Source organism: Dendrobates tinctorius, unplaced genomic scaffold, assembly GCF_039654945.1.
Source record: "Dendrobates tinctorius isolate UK_male_01 unplaced genomic scaffold, ASM3965494v1 ptg000051l, whole genome shotgun sequence".
Taxonomy (NCBI): Eukaryota; Metazoa; Chordata; class Amphibia; order Anura; family Dendrobatidae; genus Dendrobates; species Dendrobates tinctorius.
This window is the reverse complement of record NW_027361719.1, coordinates 21,368,526-21,387,319: the sequence shown is the minus strand read 5'-3', so window position 1 is coordinate 21,387,319 and position 18,794 is coordinate 21,368,526. Positions and strand designations below refer to the sequence as shown.

At 44.6% G+C, this 18,794-nt stretch overlaps 1 protein-coding gene across 1 annotated transcript in view; it reads left to right on the top strand.

Moving 5' to 3' along the window:
* The window catches only part of LRP1 (LDL receptor related protein 1), a 518,911-nt gene that overhangs the window by 196,908 nt on the left and 303,209 nt on the right, over window positions 1-18,794 (top strand). Inside the window, exons 4-6 of the mRNA XM_073576846.1 lie at window positions 5,273-5,392; window positions 6,389-6,517; window positions 7,212-7,475. Coding sequence (XP_073432947.1) covers window positions 5,273-5,392; window positions 6,389-6,517; window positions 7,212-7,475 — 513 coding nt within the window. The remainder of the gene's footprint in view (window positions 1-5,272; window positions 5,393-6,388; window positions 6,518-7,211; window positions 7,476-18,794) is intronic.

The window sequence follows — 18,794 nt, the reverse complement described above, 5'->3', positions numbered from 1 at the left end:
ATCCGCAGGACAATCTGCAGCGTCTGCGCACACCCTAAGGGCTGATGTTTCTCCTTGTGGAGAGTGACATACTAGCCCTGGCATGGCACTGTAAGGAGGCTTATTCGCCATGTGGTGCTCCTCAGAGAGAAAGAGGACTAGAACGGTCACTCTCCACAAGGAGAAATATTACCCCTTAGACCCTGGTTCAGAGCCTTTCACCAGCCAAAACAGATCTCATACTATGCACCAGTGGTCCCCAACCTTTCTGACCTTGAGCGCCACATCCAGCTCTGAGAGAGGGTAGCGAACCACATCCAGCCATGAGAGAGGGTCGCGAGCTATGTTCAGCTTTGAGAGATGGCTGCGAGCCACATTCGGCTCCCACACTCCCTCACATTAGTGGCAATCAAAGCCTATGTTATGGGTATAATGACAGCCAAAGCTTTTCCACAGAAGCAGTATACCAAGATCCAGGGGTTCCCACAATTCCCCCTTCAGGATTCTCCCATCAAGCACTCCCACCACAGTGTCGTATCCAGCTTCAAGCTCCTCCTCTGACCAGTAGTATCATACTGTCTCCAGGACACCATCCTTAAATTATCTCTATACCCCTAAGACCAGTATATGTGCATCCAGATCTGCTCTTCTGTGCGGGGCTACTCACACAATCCACCATTCTGAGATCTGCTCTTCTGTGCGGGGCTACTCACACAATCCACCATTCTGAGATCTGCTCTTCTGTGCGGGGCTACTCACACAATCCACCATTCTGAGATCTGCTCTTCTGTGCGGGGCTACTCACACAATCCACCATTCTGAGATCTGCTCTTCTGTGCGGGGCTACTCACACAATCCACCATTCTGAGATCTGCTCTTCATAGCTCTTTGCTAGACCTGGAGCTATTGCACCAAGCTGGCAGACAGCCGGGAGCCACAATTCCTGGGACCGCGAGCCACATGTGGCTCCCGAGCTACGGGTTGGGGAACCTTGCTATGCACTGAGGAGGAGCAATACTCTTAATCCCTTCATGACAGGAGCTTTTTTTCAGTTTTGTGTTTTCATTTTTCGCTCCCCTTCTTTCCAGAGCCATAACTTTTTTTTTTATTTTTCCGTCAATATGGCCATGTGAGGGCGTATTTTTTTGCGGGACAAGTTGTACTTTTGAACGACATCATTGGTTTTACCATGTAGTGTATTCAAAAACAGGGAAAAATTTCAAAGTGCGGTGAAATTGCAACAAAACTGCAATCCCACACTTGTTTTTTTGCTAGGTTCACTAGATGAAACTAAAACTGACCTGCCATTATGATTCTCCAGGTCATTACAAGCTCATAGACACCAAACATGTCTAGGTTCTCTTTTATCTAAGTGGTGAAAAAAAATTCCAAAGTTTGCTTAAAAAAAACATTGCTCAATTTTCCGAGACCCGTAGCGTCTCCATTTTTCGTGGTCTCGGGTTGGGCGAGGGCTTATTTTTTGCATGCCAAGCTGAAGTTTTTATCAACACCACTTTTGTGCAGATAATGTTCTTTTGATCGCCCTTTATTGCATTTTAGTGCAATGTCGCGGCGACCAAAAAGATGTTATTCTGGGGTTTTGACTTTTTTCTCACTACGCCATTCAGCGATTAGGTTAATCCTTTTTTTTTTTTATTGAAAGATTGGGTGATTCTGGACGCGTCGATACTTAATATGTGTATGTTTGATTTTTTTTTATATTGTTATATTATGAATGGTGCGAAAGGGGGGTGATTTAAACTTTTATTTTTTAAAACTTCTTTACTTGGCATGCTTAAAAATAGCCTCCATGGGAGGATAGAAGCTGCTATAGCTTTATCGGCTCTGCTCAGATCGCCTCTATGTAGTAGAATTACTGCATTGCTATGAGTGCTGACCACAGGGTGGCGCTCATAGCAGTTCGGCATCAACAACCATAGAGGTCTCAAGGAATTTGACAGCGGCATTTAGCTAGTCAATAGGCGCGGGTGGATAGCGATTCCACCCGCGCCTATTGCGGGCACGTCAGCTGTTCAAAACAGCTGACATGTCCCGGCTTTGATGCGAGCTCACCTCCAGAGCCCGCATCAAAGTGGAGGTGCTGCTATTGGACGTACTATCCTGTCCGATGGCAGTAAGGGGTTAAACACCGTGTCTGCAAATTGAGATTTTGATTTGACTTTTATCCAAAGTCACATTGCAAGGCTCGTTAAAAGGGTGATAGTGACTTGCAGGATCGCGGCTTCCAACAGGTGGCGCAATAGAGTTCTAGTCCTCTTCCTCTCCGAAGAGGCAATTTGCATAAGTATGTGATCTGAAATGCACTGTCAAACATAAATAAAACCCCGAAGGCTTGTGTGGATCCTGCTGTTTGTGGTAAAAGGTTAACGTGCGAGGAAAGCTGGAACATGCTGATGCGGTTATTTTATAGATCTAGTGCCGAGAGAGGGTCAGCTCCTCATAAACAGCCACATACAGGAACATACTTGTGGTGGTCCGGAAGAAGTGACTCGTGGGGCGAAGTCCTCTGTATACTGGTCATCGTAGGAAGTGAAAGTTCTTGCATTGCAGTTTTTTTTCTTTATTTTTGAGAACTTCTTATTCTTGAGAGTTTGTTGCATTTTTGAGGAATTGATGTTTTGTAAACTTTGTGAACCAAGATAAATTGTGACGCCAGCAGCGCAGCCGGTGATGCATATCGGGGCGCTGCCGTCTGGACAGAAGGAAAATCTTTCCTTAATTTCTGATACAGGATTGTAACTTTCTTTTGGGAGGGGGACGGTTGGTACATCCACGTTTTCTTAATCCCTTGCCAGTCATGTACCGCGCGCGGCGCTGTACGGTGCTAGCCAGGACGGCTGTTGTGTGTGGCAATTACTTTAGCTGCGGAACAGTCACACTTTATGGGATCATTGCACATAATAATTAATCTGTCCAATTACCTTCTCTGCATGTGGAGTGTTCGCCATACGGACCCCAGGGAGATTTATTTTCTGTGGACACTGAGCGCTAGACATGATGAAGCCATTTCCTCCGCTGCGGCTTGTGACTGCTTCTTTTATGACGAGCTGCCTGCCAAGGACAAGATAAATAAACCATCCGGCATGACCATTAAATAATAACGTTTCTACTAGTTAGTTCATTCATGGTACGGTTGATACTGATCATTCAGTAAATGGTTTGGAATTGAAATGATGCAAAAAAATGTGTTTTTTTTCATAAATTCTGATACTAGATTTAGTGTGCCATGTCTATGGCTTGGAATTTAGACAATTCCCATTTACACTATATTTCATAGCTCATCATATTCTGCAGCACTTTACACACATCATCATCACTGTCCCCATCGGGGCTCACAATCTAGATTCCACATCAGTATGTCTTTAGAGTGTGGGAGGAGACCGGAGAACCCAGAGGAAACCCACGCAAACACAGGGAGAACATACAAACTCCTTGTAGATGTTGTCCTTGGTGGGATTTGAAGTTAGGACCTCAGAACTGCAGAGCAGCAATGCTAACCACTGAGCCACCATATTTTCTCACGCTAATGTATGTGATTTTAAACATCTTTTTTTGCTGCAATATGCCAAATTTTTTTTTTTTTTTTGTAATGCAACTTGGAATTTTATGCTATCCCTGATGAAGTAACTATTGAACCCCTCACCTGAGTGATTAAAAAACTAAAAAGAAATTAGGGGCTCTAATCAAAATAATGATCTTTGGCGCCAGTTTCTGTCCCTGTTAGAGATTTTTCATCAGGCCCAGAACTCTTAGGTGGTGCCACCGACACTTCTATCCCATTCATCACTTAAGGGCTACTGTAAATTTTGACATAATATTAAGAGGTTAGAAAATGTCTAGTATCCCATCCTAACACCACAGCCTTTTAATGATTGCCAAAATATTTTATTTTGTCCTTCATTAAGGAGCCTTATTACTCATTGCCGCTATTTTACAGCTCTGAGAAATAATTAGATTACATTAAAATACCTTTATTAATACAAGCATGCATGGTAAATGGTAACCCCATCACACGAGGGTGTCCGCACAGTAAATAAAATATTTTATTACACAATAAAAAAGTTAAAAAGTCAATAACAGATCCCCCAGGTGAAGCAGTGTGACTCTGAAGATGTAAAATGTAATAATTAATAAATAATAGATATAAACCTGCTAGAGAGAGAGGGCTTTCAATAGTATATTATTGCAAACTATTCCAGCAAATTTTCAAAAGTCAAATGTCGTCCTTTTTATCTAATCTGTGCTGGGTGAGAATCCAGTACTTTCTGACAATGTTTGGGGTATCACTGTGTTCCAGTGAATTGAGTAACAATTGGACGGGGCGGCAGGATTTTCATGTAGTACCTCTGGTGAAAATCAGAAATCGGCTAACATTTTAGTGGTGAAAAGGGTAATTTTTTTATTTTCATGGCTCAATATTATAAAATTGTGCGTGGAACCTATGGCCTCAAAATACCCTCTGCACCCTTACATTAATTTTTTTTAGCTGTGTCATTTTTAAAATGTGGCTGCGCTGGCACTTTAGGGGCTCTGTAAATGCCACCCCCAATCTATTGCAGTCCAGAATGTAAAAGCCAAATGGCTGTCCTTCCCTTCCACGTCCCTTCGTGAGACCAAACTATGGTATCCAACCTCATACGGGATATCACAGTGTTTGGGAGAACTTATGGGTTTTTTTGTCCCCGCTATTGAGAATAAAAAATTGAGGCTAAAGTAGCATTTTGCCCCCTTCCCCCTTCATTTTTCACAGCCTAATTCTATAAAATTTTCTGAAGCACTTCTGGATTAAAAACGCTCACCACAATCCAAGATCAATTCCTTGAGGGGATCCGGTTTCCAAAATGTGGTCACTTATAGGGTGTTTCTGTTTTTGGAATCTTAATTAAATAGTTTGTGATATAATAATCTGGTTTAGGGGTGTAAACAATCCAATTTTGAAAATTTTTGTTTTTTTAAGTAAATTTCAGATACTTTAATAAACACAATACACATCGACCCAAATTTATGAATAACATGAGCAATATGTAAAAAAAAAAAAAAAACCTACAACAAAGAACCATCAGTTTTAGAATCACAGGGATATGTAGAAGCAGTACAGAGGTATCACCAGATCCATGAACTCATGGCAGATTTTTAAAATAGGTTGCAGTGTAAATTTGGATACGGGGTAAGGGGTTAAAATATGCAGTAGGGAACACTTTACCTTCTATTTTTGCTGTTATTTTCTGCTCTTATTGACGTCTAATATTGTGACCTTTTTCTCTCTTTCTAGAATTTGCAGAAAACTGCACCATATCTGGATGTCAGCATCACTGTGCGCGTACCGTCAATGGACCTGCGTGCTACTGTAACGCCTCTTTCCAGCTTGCTGAGGATGGCAAGACGTGCAAAGGTCGGTACTGCAACTGTGTAAATAACCTATACCGCTAAGGCCTTGCTCACACTGGCATATAATACGGTTCGGAGAGCGTTCGGCCCAACGTTATACTTTGGGGCAGTGCAGATCTGCGGTTGTCTTCTCACCAATTGCAGAATGCTGCAGGTGCGTCCGATAATCGATCATGCGCCCACACAAGTATATACGTGCGATACACCACAGTAAGAAGCCAAAACAACGTGGAGCTGATAATGCACAGAGGTCACGTGACTTTTGAAGATCTACATTTATTGGGCGTCTTTTGTTTCTAAAATTATTTAACAATTACAAGAAAGGGTTTAAATTAAATGGATCCTGTCACCAGCTTCCAAATGTAAAGTTGGGCCAGCACCTGTCTGTTCGCCCTCGTATACAGTATTCTAGAATGCTGTATATATGTCCCCAATGTGCTCTGCATAACACAAAAATAGCTTTGATTATAGTCACCTACATGGCGGTCCGATCCGATGGGTGTACCTGTTCTTGGTCCGGCGTCTCTTCTCTTCTTGCCATCTCCGTCCTCCTTCTTGTTTTGTGTGGATGATGCGTCCTACGTCATTCATTCGTCATCCTCCATCGCGCTCCTGCACAGGTGCACGCGCCTCACCGTCCTGCCGCGGGCAGAGCAGTGTATTGTAGTGTGTGTGCGGCGGTGGTCTTAGGCCTTTCCCCGCGCATGCACACAACAGGACTCTGCTCAGCCCTAAGGAGGGCGGGAGATTTATAAGCTACATGGCTGATTTTTAGTTATTTTTAGCTTCCTTTTACAATTATATGTTGCCTCTCTTTTTGTTTCCCAACACTGCAACATGTAAACTTCTAATGATACATTTACTGATCTTGGATTTGTTACTTACTATTCTAAAACAAATACTTGTGCTTATTTATTTTTTGCTAAACCTAAAAATGAAGTTGTAGTGAAAATCAATTATTTTTTCACTTTGTAAAGTCGTATCTTTGCACTCCCCACAGACTTTGATGAGTGCACACTTTATGGGACCTGCAGTCAGACGTGCCAGAACACCGAAGGGTCTTACACTTGTGGATGCGTGGAGGGATATCTACTACAGCCTGACAATAAGTCCTGCAAGGCAAAAAACCGTAAGCATTGGGCTGTCTTATTTTGTATGCAATTCATTAGTACTGCAGTGCTGCATAAATAATACTGCTATACTAAATGTAAGAACAGTGTAAGGGTCTTTTCACACGGGCACATTTGTACCCATAACGAGGACTGTTCTACAGTATGACACATGTGGGAATAAGAGCAATGCATAGGCATGCATTCACACTGTGGCCATCATACAAGCAGAACCTGAGATAAAAACAAAATGAACAAATCCCCTGTAGTAATTAAATGGATAGTAATAGTACATGTAAATAACATTGTTTTGATTAAAAAAAAAAAAAACATAATAGCCATCCCACCACGACAAGGTGTACCCTATCTAAATTGATGTGCCCATCTTATGTTGACCCCTTTGAATTTAATGCTTTGATTTTTGAGGCAACGTTAGTAAGATATCATGGTAACGTTCCCCACCGATAAATTCTGCTCCCATCCATGGGCCTGGTCTCCGTGGATGGCCGCGTGATGAAACCTGAGCAGTACCGCCATTACTGGAGATCCCATTCTACATTGCCAGCATGGTCTTTGGTGGTAATATACTTGTGTATTTGTATGAATAAATTCAGTTCTTGGAGCGACATCTTGGCAGACATATCGGGATGTTGCAGTTGTGAAATGTTTCTAATAGTTCCAGAATGTTTTACACGTTTGTATTGTTTGTTTCAGAACCAGTGGAAAGGCCCACAGTTCTGCTTATTGCCAGCACACAAAACATTTTGGCCACTTACTTGAATGGAGCGCCGGTGCAAGGCGTTAACCCAACCAGCACTAAGCAAACAACGGCGATGGATTTTAACTATGCTGAGGAGACCGTGTGCTGGATCAACATGGGGGACAGCCCATCCCTAACAACATTAAACTGCGCCAAGATTCCCAACCTGAAGGGATTTACAGAGGAGCGTACCATCAACATCTCACTAAGTCTTCACCGTAAGTTACCAAAAATGCTAAATTCCTTTGACACCATAAACAAATAATCCAATCATTGTGTTGTATAGAAGTAAGTACAAAGCTCCGGGTTGTTGCTCAACACAGAGGTGAAGGAAATGTTGACTACTTTACATTTTGGACCCTAATACTAGTTCTAAAAAAAAATCTGTGACCCTTAGGTTTGACCCACTGGGTGTTCCAACATTTCTTAGAATTGGGAAGACACTTGCTACTATTTTTCCCAGCAGTGGTCCGGCCGCCGTAGTTGTGTTATCCTTTCCTAGATCGCGACTTCAGCATTATTCTACAGACAACCCACCATAAGGATCCAGATATATTTCATATTAATTAGCTTGCTGGTTTGGTAAAGCCACCTTTATAGCAGACTTTCAATGGCATGTTTCCCAAAATTCCCTACCTTTCTACTTATTTTACCCTATGGCAGGGGTGGGCAATTAATTTTCCCGAGGGGGACACTTGAGAGTCCGTGACTGTTGTGGTGGCTGAACCAATAGGCTGAAATTACCGTAATTATGCTCAATATTAATATTAATTACTTATATTAATATTGATTGCAACATTTAATTTTGAGCAGCAGTAAGTTTGCTGACATCCCCCTATGTACCGTATGAGTCTGCTCACAGCCTCCAATATATGAGCCCAAACACTGCTCCTATATACAGTATGAGTCCCCACATAGCCTCCATTATACAGTGAGCCCCAATATAGCCCCATATATACAGTATGAGCATCCATATAGCCTTCAATATATAGTATGAGCCTCGCACATAGCCTCCCTACATACTGCGTGAGCCCTCAAATAGTCTCACTATATACAGTGTGGGGCCCCACGCAGTCTCACTATATACAGTATGAGTCTCCACATAGCTTCCATATATACAGTGTAAAACACCACATAGCCTCCCTACATACACTGTGATCCCTTACTATACACAGCATGAGCCCCACATAGCCCATATACAGTGTGAGCCCCACATAGCATCTGTACATACAGTATGAGCCTCCCACATAGCCTCCATATATACATTATGTTCCCCCCACATAGCCTTCCTACATGTAGAGCCCCCACATAGCTTCACTATATACAGTGTGAGCCCCTATAGTCTCACTATATACAGCGTGAACACCACATAGCCTCCTGTATACAGCATGAGCCCATCATAGCATCCATGTATACAGTATGACCCCCTACATAGCCTCCATGTATACAATATGACCCCCCCACATTGTCTCCATATATACAGTATGAACCCCACGTAGTCTCCATATATGCAGTGTGAGCCCCACATAGCCTCCTATACACATACAAATATGTCTGCCATACGGCATATGTTCATCATTTTACAGATCTCATATGTGTTCGGTATATGCATAAAAAGCTGAACAAAAGTATAATCAGTGGCATCCGGTCAACATTTCCAATTGTTACTAAGCTCAAAGCTTTCTGCCTGGTTCAGTGTCTGGTAGTTGATATGGTGGCTACAGGATTTAATATATGAAGTGACAGCCTGCTCCCGTACATTACAGAGCCACAGTTAGGTCTTGGGATTGTGACCTTTGATGGTCTCCATTTCTGTGACTACATCATGAAATATTATGCATCGTACTATACAATGTGCGTCCTGTGATGTCAGCTGTGAAATAATATTCTCCGTATGAAGTTATATCATGAAGTTAATCACTTTGTAAATCAGAAAGTAGGCTGCTCTGATATCACTCCCTGCATTGTTTAGCTGTTTTCCTAAAATCAGTTTCACTCCAGACATTAGCGGCGGGGAGATGAAACCTGTAATGAACGGTCAGACGTTGGCCCCCCTAAATCCACTAATTTGAGCAGCAGTCTGTTATGTATGAGGAAGCCTCCCGACTCTCTCCTATATGACATTGGATGAGAGAAGGATCCAGCGTTGTAGATTTCCAATGGCGGAACCTTTGGTTCTTCAGGAGACAAGCCACGGCCTGAGAACTGTGACAATGGCTCTCTCGTGTGTGGGGACTCGGGAGAGAGAGAGAGTGGACCGCCAAACGATTCTGCAGCAGACGCTATCTAGTTTGCATGGGCCCACTCCCTAAGCCTTTCAAATGTTTTTTTTTTTTTAAAGGTCAAAGGTACAGGGCGTAATTTCTAGAGACAACCTTTTAAAGGCAATCTGTCACCTGGTTTTACTACCTCATCTGAGAGCAGCATGACTTAGGAAAAGAGACGCTGATTCCAGCAATGTATGACTTAGTCTACTGGGTGCAGTTGTTGTACACAGTTTTTAGATATAGTATGTAGCAAAGCTCAAAAACTTACCCTGCCCACACCACTGCTTTCTGTATACATTGTCTATTGACTGGAGTTGAGCGAAACGGGTTGGTCAAATTCATAAGTCGCTGACTTTCGCTAAAGTCGGGTTTCATGAAACGAAACCCGACCATAGCGTGAGGTCGGCCATGAGGTCGGCGACCAGTGCGCCAAAGTCGCGTTTCAAATTATGCTTCCAGCGCCATTTTTCAGCCAATGATGGAGGACGCACACTGTGGTCAACGCGATGACATGGGCAGCGGTCACCACCATCTTTGAGAAGGGCATGCAAGTGATCGGCTTGCTTTGTGTGGCGTCACAGGGGCTATAAAAGGGCGTGCACGCCGACCGCCATCTTACTTCTGTCAATCTTAGCATAGGGAGAGGTTGCTGCTGCTAATTCTGAATAAGGGAGAGCGTTAAGCTGGGAAGAAGAAAAAAACTGCTTCTGCTGGTAGTGATTTTCACTGTACAACACAACAGTTTGTGTGCAGTGACAGGGGAGGATATATTTTTGAGCATCAGCTCTGTTGGTTATTAGGCTGCCTTATAAGGCTTCCTGATAGCTGCATTGCTGTTTGCACACTGCTGTGCAAACTGCTTTTTTAAAAGCAAAAATACTTTTCTTCCTCTTTTCTGCACAGTTACCAAGCGTTCATTTTTCCACACTTTTGTGTGCAGCAGTCCTGCTTATTAGGCTGCCTGCTGCCATACTTGAACTGAGAGCATCATTGTCAGCCTCCTAAAATCTCTAGGGAGATTCAAATTCTCCCCAATACTATATACTCCTTGTACCTTGTCATACACCAGCCAATTTCAGCCTGTTAAATTGAGGTGTAATCTATAGTGGGTCTGAGATAATAGTTCAGCCTCCTAAAATCTCTAGGGAGATTCAAATTCTCCCCAATACTATATACTCCTTGTACCTTGTCATACACCAGCCAATTTCAGCCTGTTAAATTGAGGTGTAATCTATAGTGGGCCTGAGATAATAGTTCAGCCTCCTAAAATCTCTAGGGAGATTCAAATTCTCCCCAATACTATAAACACCTTGTACCTTGTCACACACTAGCCTATTTCAGCCTGTTAAATTGAGGTGTAATCTATAGTGGGCCTGAGATAATTGTTCAGCCTCCCAAAATCTCTAGGGAGATTCAAATTCTCCCCAATACTATATACACCTTGTACCTTGTCATACACCAGCCTATTTCAGCCTGTTAAATTGAGGTGTAATCTATAGTGGGCTTGAGATAATTGTTCAGCCTCCTAAAATCTCTAGGGAGATTCAAATTCTCCCCAATACTATATACACCTTGTACCTTGTCATACACCAGCCAATTTCAGCCTATTAAATTGAGGTGTAATCTATAGTGGGCCTGAGATAATAGTTCAGCCTCCTAAAATCTCTAGGGAGATTCATATTCTCCCCAATACTATATACACCTTGTACCTTGTTTTACAGTACCATATAGCTGGTGGTATTTTGGGTACATTTTCCCAAAAATGAGGAAGTATGGTGGAAGAGGCCGTGGAAGTGGGCGGGGGTTGCCAGCTGGTGCTGATAGTGGTGGTGGTGCATCTGCTGGCAGTGGCAAAAGCACAATGGCACCTAAGGCAGGAGGTGTTGAGCCTGTGTCATTGTCTGGCTGCACAAGGCCTCAAAGGCTCCCTTTTCTGGGAGTAGGTTAACTGCTTTTAAAGCCGGAGCTTCAGGAACAAGTTTTGGCTTACATTGCTGACACAGCCTCCAGCTCTATCGCCTCCTCTCCTGAAGTTTCAAAAAATAAAAGCACTGAGTTCAGTGGAGGCTCCTGGTCAGGAACACCACCTTTCCTTGTGTCCTTCACCCCTACCAAAAGTGAAGGATGCAGCAGGCCACACTACAGATTACTCCATGGAGCTCTTTTCACGTTACCATGCCTGGGTCATCAAGTCAAATCGTGAATTCACCAGTCCAAGATGAATCTGACATGGAGTGTGGGTCGCTAGCCAGGACAGTGGGGTTAATCGGTGTCTCAGAGGGATGTGTCACGGTGGTGGTGACCCGGTCCGTGGCTCTGGGCGTCCATGCAAAGGGGTGAATAACATTTATAGGTGAATGATACGTGATGCCACCTGTGGTTTCTGATCAGATTGACCAGCGCTGCAGTGTCGCTTCTCTGGGACAGATGTTGTGGTGCAGCTAAGATGTAGAAGCCCTGCACATGTAGGGCCGTAGTCGCAGATGAAAGAGTTGGTAGATGGTGTGCAGTGCAGGATGTAGCAGAGCCGTGCGCCAGGTGCAGGAGAAAGATGACAGACAGTCATGCAGTTCTTTTACCTATACTTGGTAAGTGCCGTCCAGGACCCAGAGTACAGATGGAGAAGGAGTTGGTCAGCCTGGAAGCAAATTAGGAATTATCTCTCTGCAGATACCGTTGTAGCGCTTATCTGAGGTACTGGCAGTTCTGAGATCACTGAAGTTCCCCCTGTTGACTCTCTTTTGGAACATTCTCGTATGGCAGGCAGCCATAGCCTTTTCCTTCTGGCTCACACACATCGCTGCTGGGGCCTCCGAGCCTTAGTTGGGAACAGAGCATTAACAGCTGCTACTTCCTCCGGTTTCTGCTGCAGGACAGTCAGTGTCCCTACAAACTCGGAGACCGTAATCCGTACCATGCGCTCCAGCTAGGAGTGAGCCTTAACACTGCTCATCCTCCAGCTCCCCTTCTCATGTCCACACACTTCCCCTTCCCTTCACAGACTGCCCTAACTTCCCTCCTCCCGACCACAGAGAACAGCTCCTCAGCAGTCAGGTTCAGAGCTCTCCCTGCTGGCCTGGAGTGGGAACTGTGTTGTGTGTTGGTTTAACTGCTAGAGAGAGCCTTCGTTGCTCCCAAGCATGACATCACACTCCCTAGGAGGAAGGTAATGCCACTGTGGCAACCGTACTCCTGGGGGCGCCACAAGTGCACTGACGCCCAGCCGCTGCTAGATGATTCTGCTGTTACATTGACCCAGACCACTACATTCCCCTTGCACTCTACACAGCCAGAATCTGACCCTGATGAAACTCAGGTTCCCCTTCTCGCATACTATACCACCTTACACGGTGACAAAGAGGAAGGTGCAGATGAAAGTGCAGGTTCCTTGAGCAGGTGGGGGGGGGCATACTCATGGGCGACGGCCCTGGCACAGGGCCCCTCATAGTACGCAAAAGTGTCTCTGCCGGTGGGAGGGCCTACCTGCCGTCAGACACACCGCCGTACTATGAGGGGCCCTGTGCCAGTGCCGTCGTCAACGAGTGGCCCCCCCCTGCTTGCTCAGAATCACAGCACTTGCAAAGTTGAAATACTTACCTCTCCCTGCTCCACCGCTGTGATGTCTTCCGCGTTTCCTGACAGTGACATTCTGGTCAGAGAGCGCGATGACATCACGTCTGTACGCCCTCTGCCTAAACAGTCCAAGTGCAGAGAGATGGAAGATGGGGATGACGAGGAGTCCAGAGTACAGGGATTCCCTAGCGAGGAGACTTATTTAATTGTTTTAAAGGTTGGGAGCAATTTTTGGGGAGCGCTATACTCTGGAGAATGATATATGGGGCCCACCATACACTGGAGCATTCCAAAGGTGGACATCAGACACTGGAGCAGCATTTACAGGGTCCATTATACACTGGAGCATTAGAAATGGGGCCCATTAGATATGGAGCATTATTTGGGCCCATAAGACACTGGAGCATCATCCATGGGGCCCATCATATACTGCAGCATTGTAAATGGGGCAGATTATATATGGAGCATTATTTGGACCATTCAAACACTAGAGCATCATCCGTGAGGCCCATCATATGCTGGAGCTTTCCAAATGGGGGACATCAGACACTGGAGCAGCATTTACAGGGCCCATTATACACTGGAGCATTAGAAATGGGGCCCATTATATATGGAGCATTATTTGGGCCTATAAGATAGTGGAGCTTCATCCATGGGGACCAACATATACTGTAGCATTATGTGGAGCTCATCATATACTGTATCGAGCATTATATGGGACCAATGATTCTGTATGGAGAAATATATGGGCCTCATTACTCTGTATGGCGCACTATGCGCTGGCCATAATACTGTATGGAGTAATATACTGTGCTTTTTTGGAGCTATTGGAGAATTTAAAATGGATATCAGTCATGTGATGTAAGAAGTGAAGTATTTTTCATTGTACTATACCACTATTTCTCTGCCGTATCAGAGGATCATGAATTGTGGCATGTGTTAAAGGAGCCCAGTGACACTCTTTGGCCTTGGGCCCACGAAAATCTGAAGCCAGCCCTACCCCCCCCACAACTTTAGCCAAATAACCCTCAGTTTTCAATGCCTAACTATTATTATAAAGTAAATTAAGGTTGACAAGCTTAAGTAATAAGAATTGATGTTTTTGGCATTAAAATGGGCACTGTAGGTGTGTTTCCTGTCCTCCACTCACTGCCGACTTTTCTTCCCCATTGACTTGCATTGGGTTTCGTGTTTCAGTCGGCCTTCGACTTTTCACGATAATCGGCCGATTGCGTTCGACCCGACTTTTGCGAATGTCGGGTTTCATGATACCCGACTCGACCTGAAAAAAGGCAAAGTCGCTCATCTCTACTATTGACAGTGAGCTGCTTATCAGAGGAGGGGACGGAGTTGAACCACTAGGCATGCAGGAGCTGGAGTCTGGCAATGATAATCTTCTGCTGATAAAACTCTTATATTTAAACAGCACACATGGCTGAAATCTGTGTCTGAGCCCCTACTTCATGTTACCCTCAGCGTAAATAGCAAATATCTGGTAACAGATTCTCTATAAATACATTTCTATAAAAGTGGCTACTGCTATGCTGCACCATAAGTATTGTGTTCGCAGTTTGGTTGCTGCCATGCATCAGATCGGTTGGCCTTTATGTCATGGTTTGTGTGTTATACTTGTTTCCATATAGTTTACCACCTTCCCTATGTTGTCTTCTCCATAGAATATGTGACCACATGAACATGCCATGGTCATCTCGATCTCATTCTGGGTACCACATTTGTTTTTAAGAAACATGAAAAAAAGATTCAACAGTTTTAGTGCTTATTACTTTTTATTTGCTTTATTCATTTGTATTGTTATTTCTAGCTGCTCTACTGAGTGGCCATCTTGGATATTGTATAATTTCTTTTTAGCTTTTCTATTGAGCATTATATTATGTTAGTGCATATTATTTTCTCAAGCATTTATATGACATGTGATGAATAGGGTTAGCACGTGAGATTGAAAGCATGCAGAACTATTTTAGTACTTCAGTTACTTCTAGGGGCCGAGGTTGCATAGTAGTTGAATTGGAGAGCTGGGCTGCCGGGCTGTAGGGCTGCCCAGCTGTGCTTCCTGCGAGAGCGCTTACATGCCAGTATGGATGTGTCATTGGACTGCGTGCTACTGGCGGAATAAGGAGACAATCTGTACAGACAGCAGCCGAAGACTTAGGCGATGATTTAAGCTGAAGCTTAGTCATTTAGAGTACATTTCAGCACTTTACACGTGAACGCAGCCAAAGCAGACTCTGGTAGGACCTTTTGAAGAAAGGCTTCTCACCACTGTCTGTAATAAGAGTTATGTGGAAGGATGGAGGCTGAACTGAGAAGCCTGGATCTGACATATTCTCCCTCTGGGGCACTTAATATTCAAATTCACATGCACTTTGGTCTGGTTGTTTAGGCCTTCACTTGCTAACATTCTTCATACTATTCCTTCTTATTTTCTATCAAATCGGCACCATTGCTTGTACTTTATTCCAGCACTTGGGAGTTGTGTGTTTTAATCATGTCTTATTACTGTAGCCAGCTGACATATTACTCTAACTTACAGCTGGCGACCTCGCTCTTTGTGATCCCTTAGATCAGTGTTCCCCAATCCAGTCCTCAAGAGCCACCAACAGGTCAGGTTTTAAGGATTTCTATAGTATCACCCAGGTGGTGGAATTATTGTCTGTGCAGGTGAGCATATCTCACCTGTGCAATTTTAAGGGAAATCCTGAAAACATGACCTGTTGTTGGCTTCTTCTCCTACGCGAGAATGCCTGAGACAGAGAAGACGTGGCAGTGCAGGGACTGTCTATGCACTTATAAACCTCTATGCCTTTTTTGGCCCAGGACTGCCTGATTTTGCTGAGATTATCTTGAGATAGATGTTAGCTGTGCTAGACTATGCTATACTTCCCAACTCTAGATTGGGCGATTGCTATTCTTCTCAACACTGGTTTGAGTGACCGCTATCCTTCCCAACTCCGGTTCTAGAAATTGCTATCCTTTCTGACTCTGGTTTACGTGATGGCCACCCTTTTTCGATTGTGATTCGGGTGACAGGCAGCTACCTTTTATGATTCTGATTGAGGCTACTTCAACTCTTTCAGAATTTCCAAAACTTTCTGATTCATGCGCCTTCCAACCTTCCCGACGTGGTTCATCTTTCTTCTAACTAGTGTTGAGCCGCCACCCCCCTAGTGTTCGAGTTCGGTTCGGTTCGTCGAACAGGAGGCAAGTTGGTCGAATGTTCGTCGAACGTTCGACGAACACCGTCGTACCCCATTGAAAACAATGGCAGGCAAACACAAACACATACAAACACATACAAAACACCTTCAAAGGTGTCCCAGGTGTCCCAAAGCAGACAAACTGCTCAGAAGACACAAATAACACATGGAAAAGGGACAACTACATATAGAAAAGAGGTGGAGGAGTAAAAGGAGGAGGAGGAGACACAGATATAGGCATGTCATGCCCTTATAAAATCAAGAAAGGCTGGAATAAAAATCTAAAATAAAAAAAAATTCTTAAATCTTACCGTCGGACTTCCCACCATAAATTATGCCAATTGCCGATCGGGCGTCGTTATTACCACGACCCTCCGAACAGCGTCCATGAAGGCACAGTCTTTGTTTTCCGGGGGGAGTATGGTTGCGAAGCTGAACCTTAAAGGAATGCCCGGAATGGCACCACCAGGAGTGGCGCCTGCGGCTTAATTGGACTCCACACAGGAAACCTCACCCTGGCCGGCCACGGAAAGCATTGACAGATTGCAAGCTTTGTCGATTCTGTGGCTGGTGGTGCATGGCCGTTTTTAATTGTGCTAGCGATTTGTCAGCTTAATTCCGTTAACGAACGAGACTCCGGCATGCCCCCGCGGTCCGCGTCCAGCTTATTAGAGGGACACGCGAGGCTCTGCCACGCGTGATCGAGCAATAACAGGTCTGTCATGCCCTTACATGTCCGGGGCTGCATGCGCGCTACACTGAACGGACCAGCGTGTGTCTACTCTTTGCTGACAGGTGCGGGTAACCCGCTGAACCCCATTAATGATGGGGATCTGGGCTTCCAATTTTTCCCCGCGAACGACGATTTCCCAGTAAGTGCAGGTCAACCGGAATTCCGGAATTAGGCTTAACAGGCATTCCTGAAAGAATGAGAAAATTAAGTGTCCAAAGCACAGGTGCTGTAGCTTGCTTAACAGCTGGGCTCCTCTGTTGAGTAGCAGACAGTGCTTACATAAACAGGCGGCATAGCTTGGTTCACGGGTGGGCTCCTCTGCTGAGTAACAGACATAGGTACTAGGCCCAAAGTGTTCACTGGGCTAAATGAAGTTACAAACTAGTTCTTATATAAACAAGCGGCATAGCTTGGTTCACGGGTGGGCTCCTCTGCTGAGTAGCAGACAGAGCTACAAGGCCCAAAAAGATTGAATGAGCTAGGTTGCTTGGTTGACGGGTGGGCTCCTCTGCTGAGTAGCAGACACGTGTACTAGGCCCAAAGTATTCACTGGGCTAAATGGAGTTAAAAACTATTTCTTACATAAACAGGCGTTGCAGCTTGCTTCACGCGTGGGCTACTCCACTGACTAGCAGACACTGAAGCTTTGGAGCAGACCTCTGAATCACAGGCCATAGTATGACTAAAGAGGTCTGCAGACTCACCCATCTGTGTAACCCCAAGCCATAGTCTATGTAGTTTCTTAAGGTTAAAAGGGGGGGGGTGACCCCACCCACCTTGAATTGCCGATGCCAACGCCATGTAAAACACAGCAAGGGGACTCCAAAAAGAGTCTCCATTTTGTTCAAAAATTGGGGCACATAAACCACTTATCCCAGAGTTGCTTAAAATGCTTGCTGACTCTGCTGAGGTGATTTTCATAAATCATTACGCTTTTAATCTCCCCAGGATGACACAGGGGTTGAAAATTCCTTGCGGATCCACGATTTGTTCATCTTTATGAACGGAAGTCTGTCTACATTTTCAGTGGAGAGCCGCGTGCGCTTGTCTGTCAGCACACCACCAATAGCGCTGAACACACGTTCAGAGAGAACGCTGGCTGCAGGGCACGACAAGATCTCCAAGGCGTGAGTGGCGAGCTCAGGCCATTTTTGCAGATTGGAAGCCCAAAAAGAGCAAGGGTCCAGTTCCACAGTGATGGCGTCGATGTTAACTTGGAGATACTCCTGTACCATCCTCTCTAGGCGCTGACTATGTGTCAGACTTTGCGTTTCCTGTGGCCTTGCAAAGGATGGTCGAAAAAAATTGGTGAAATGACTGCAAAAAATTGCTGTTACCACCAGATATGATGTTAGTGGTACGGTTAGAACGATGACTCGACAGTCCCACGTTGCCAAGTTAGAACTCTTGAGATTCACTACGTGCACCACTGGTGTTTTGTGGAAATGCAGATGTAAGATTCTTTAACAGCCTCTGCTGATACTCCAGCATGCGTGAATCCCTGTCTATGGTAGGGATTAGTACGCCAAATTTTCTCTTGTACCTTGGATCTAAGAGTGTGGCAACCCAGTAGTCGGCATTACTTTGGATTCTGACAATCCGAGGGTCATGTTGCAGGTAGTGCAGCAAGAAGGCACTCATATGTCTTGCGTATCCAGGAGGACCAAGTCCTTGTTGTCTTGGTGGCGGCGAGTCAAGAATCATGCTTCGTTCCTCTGCCCTCTCCCCCCAACCTCGCACAACAGAAAT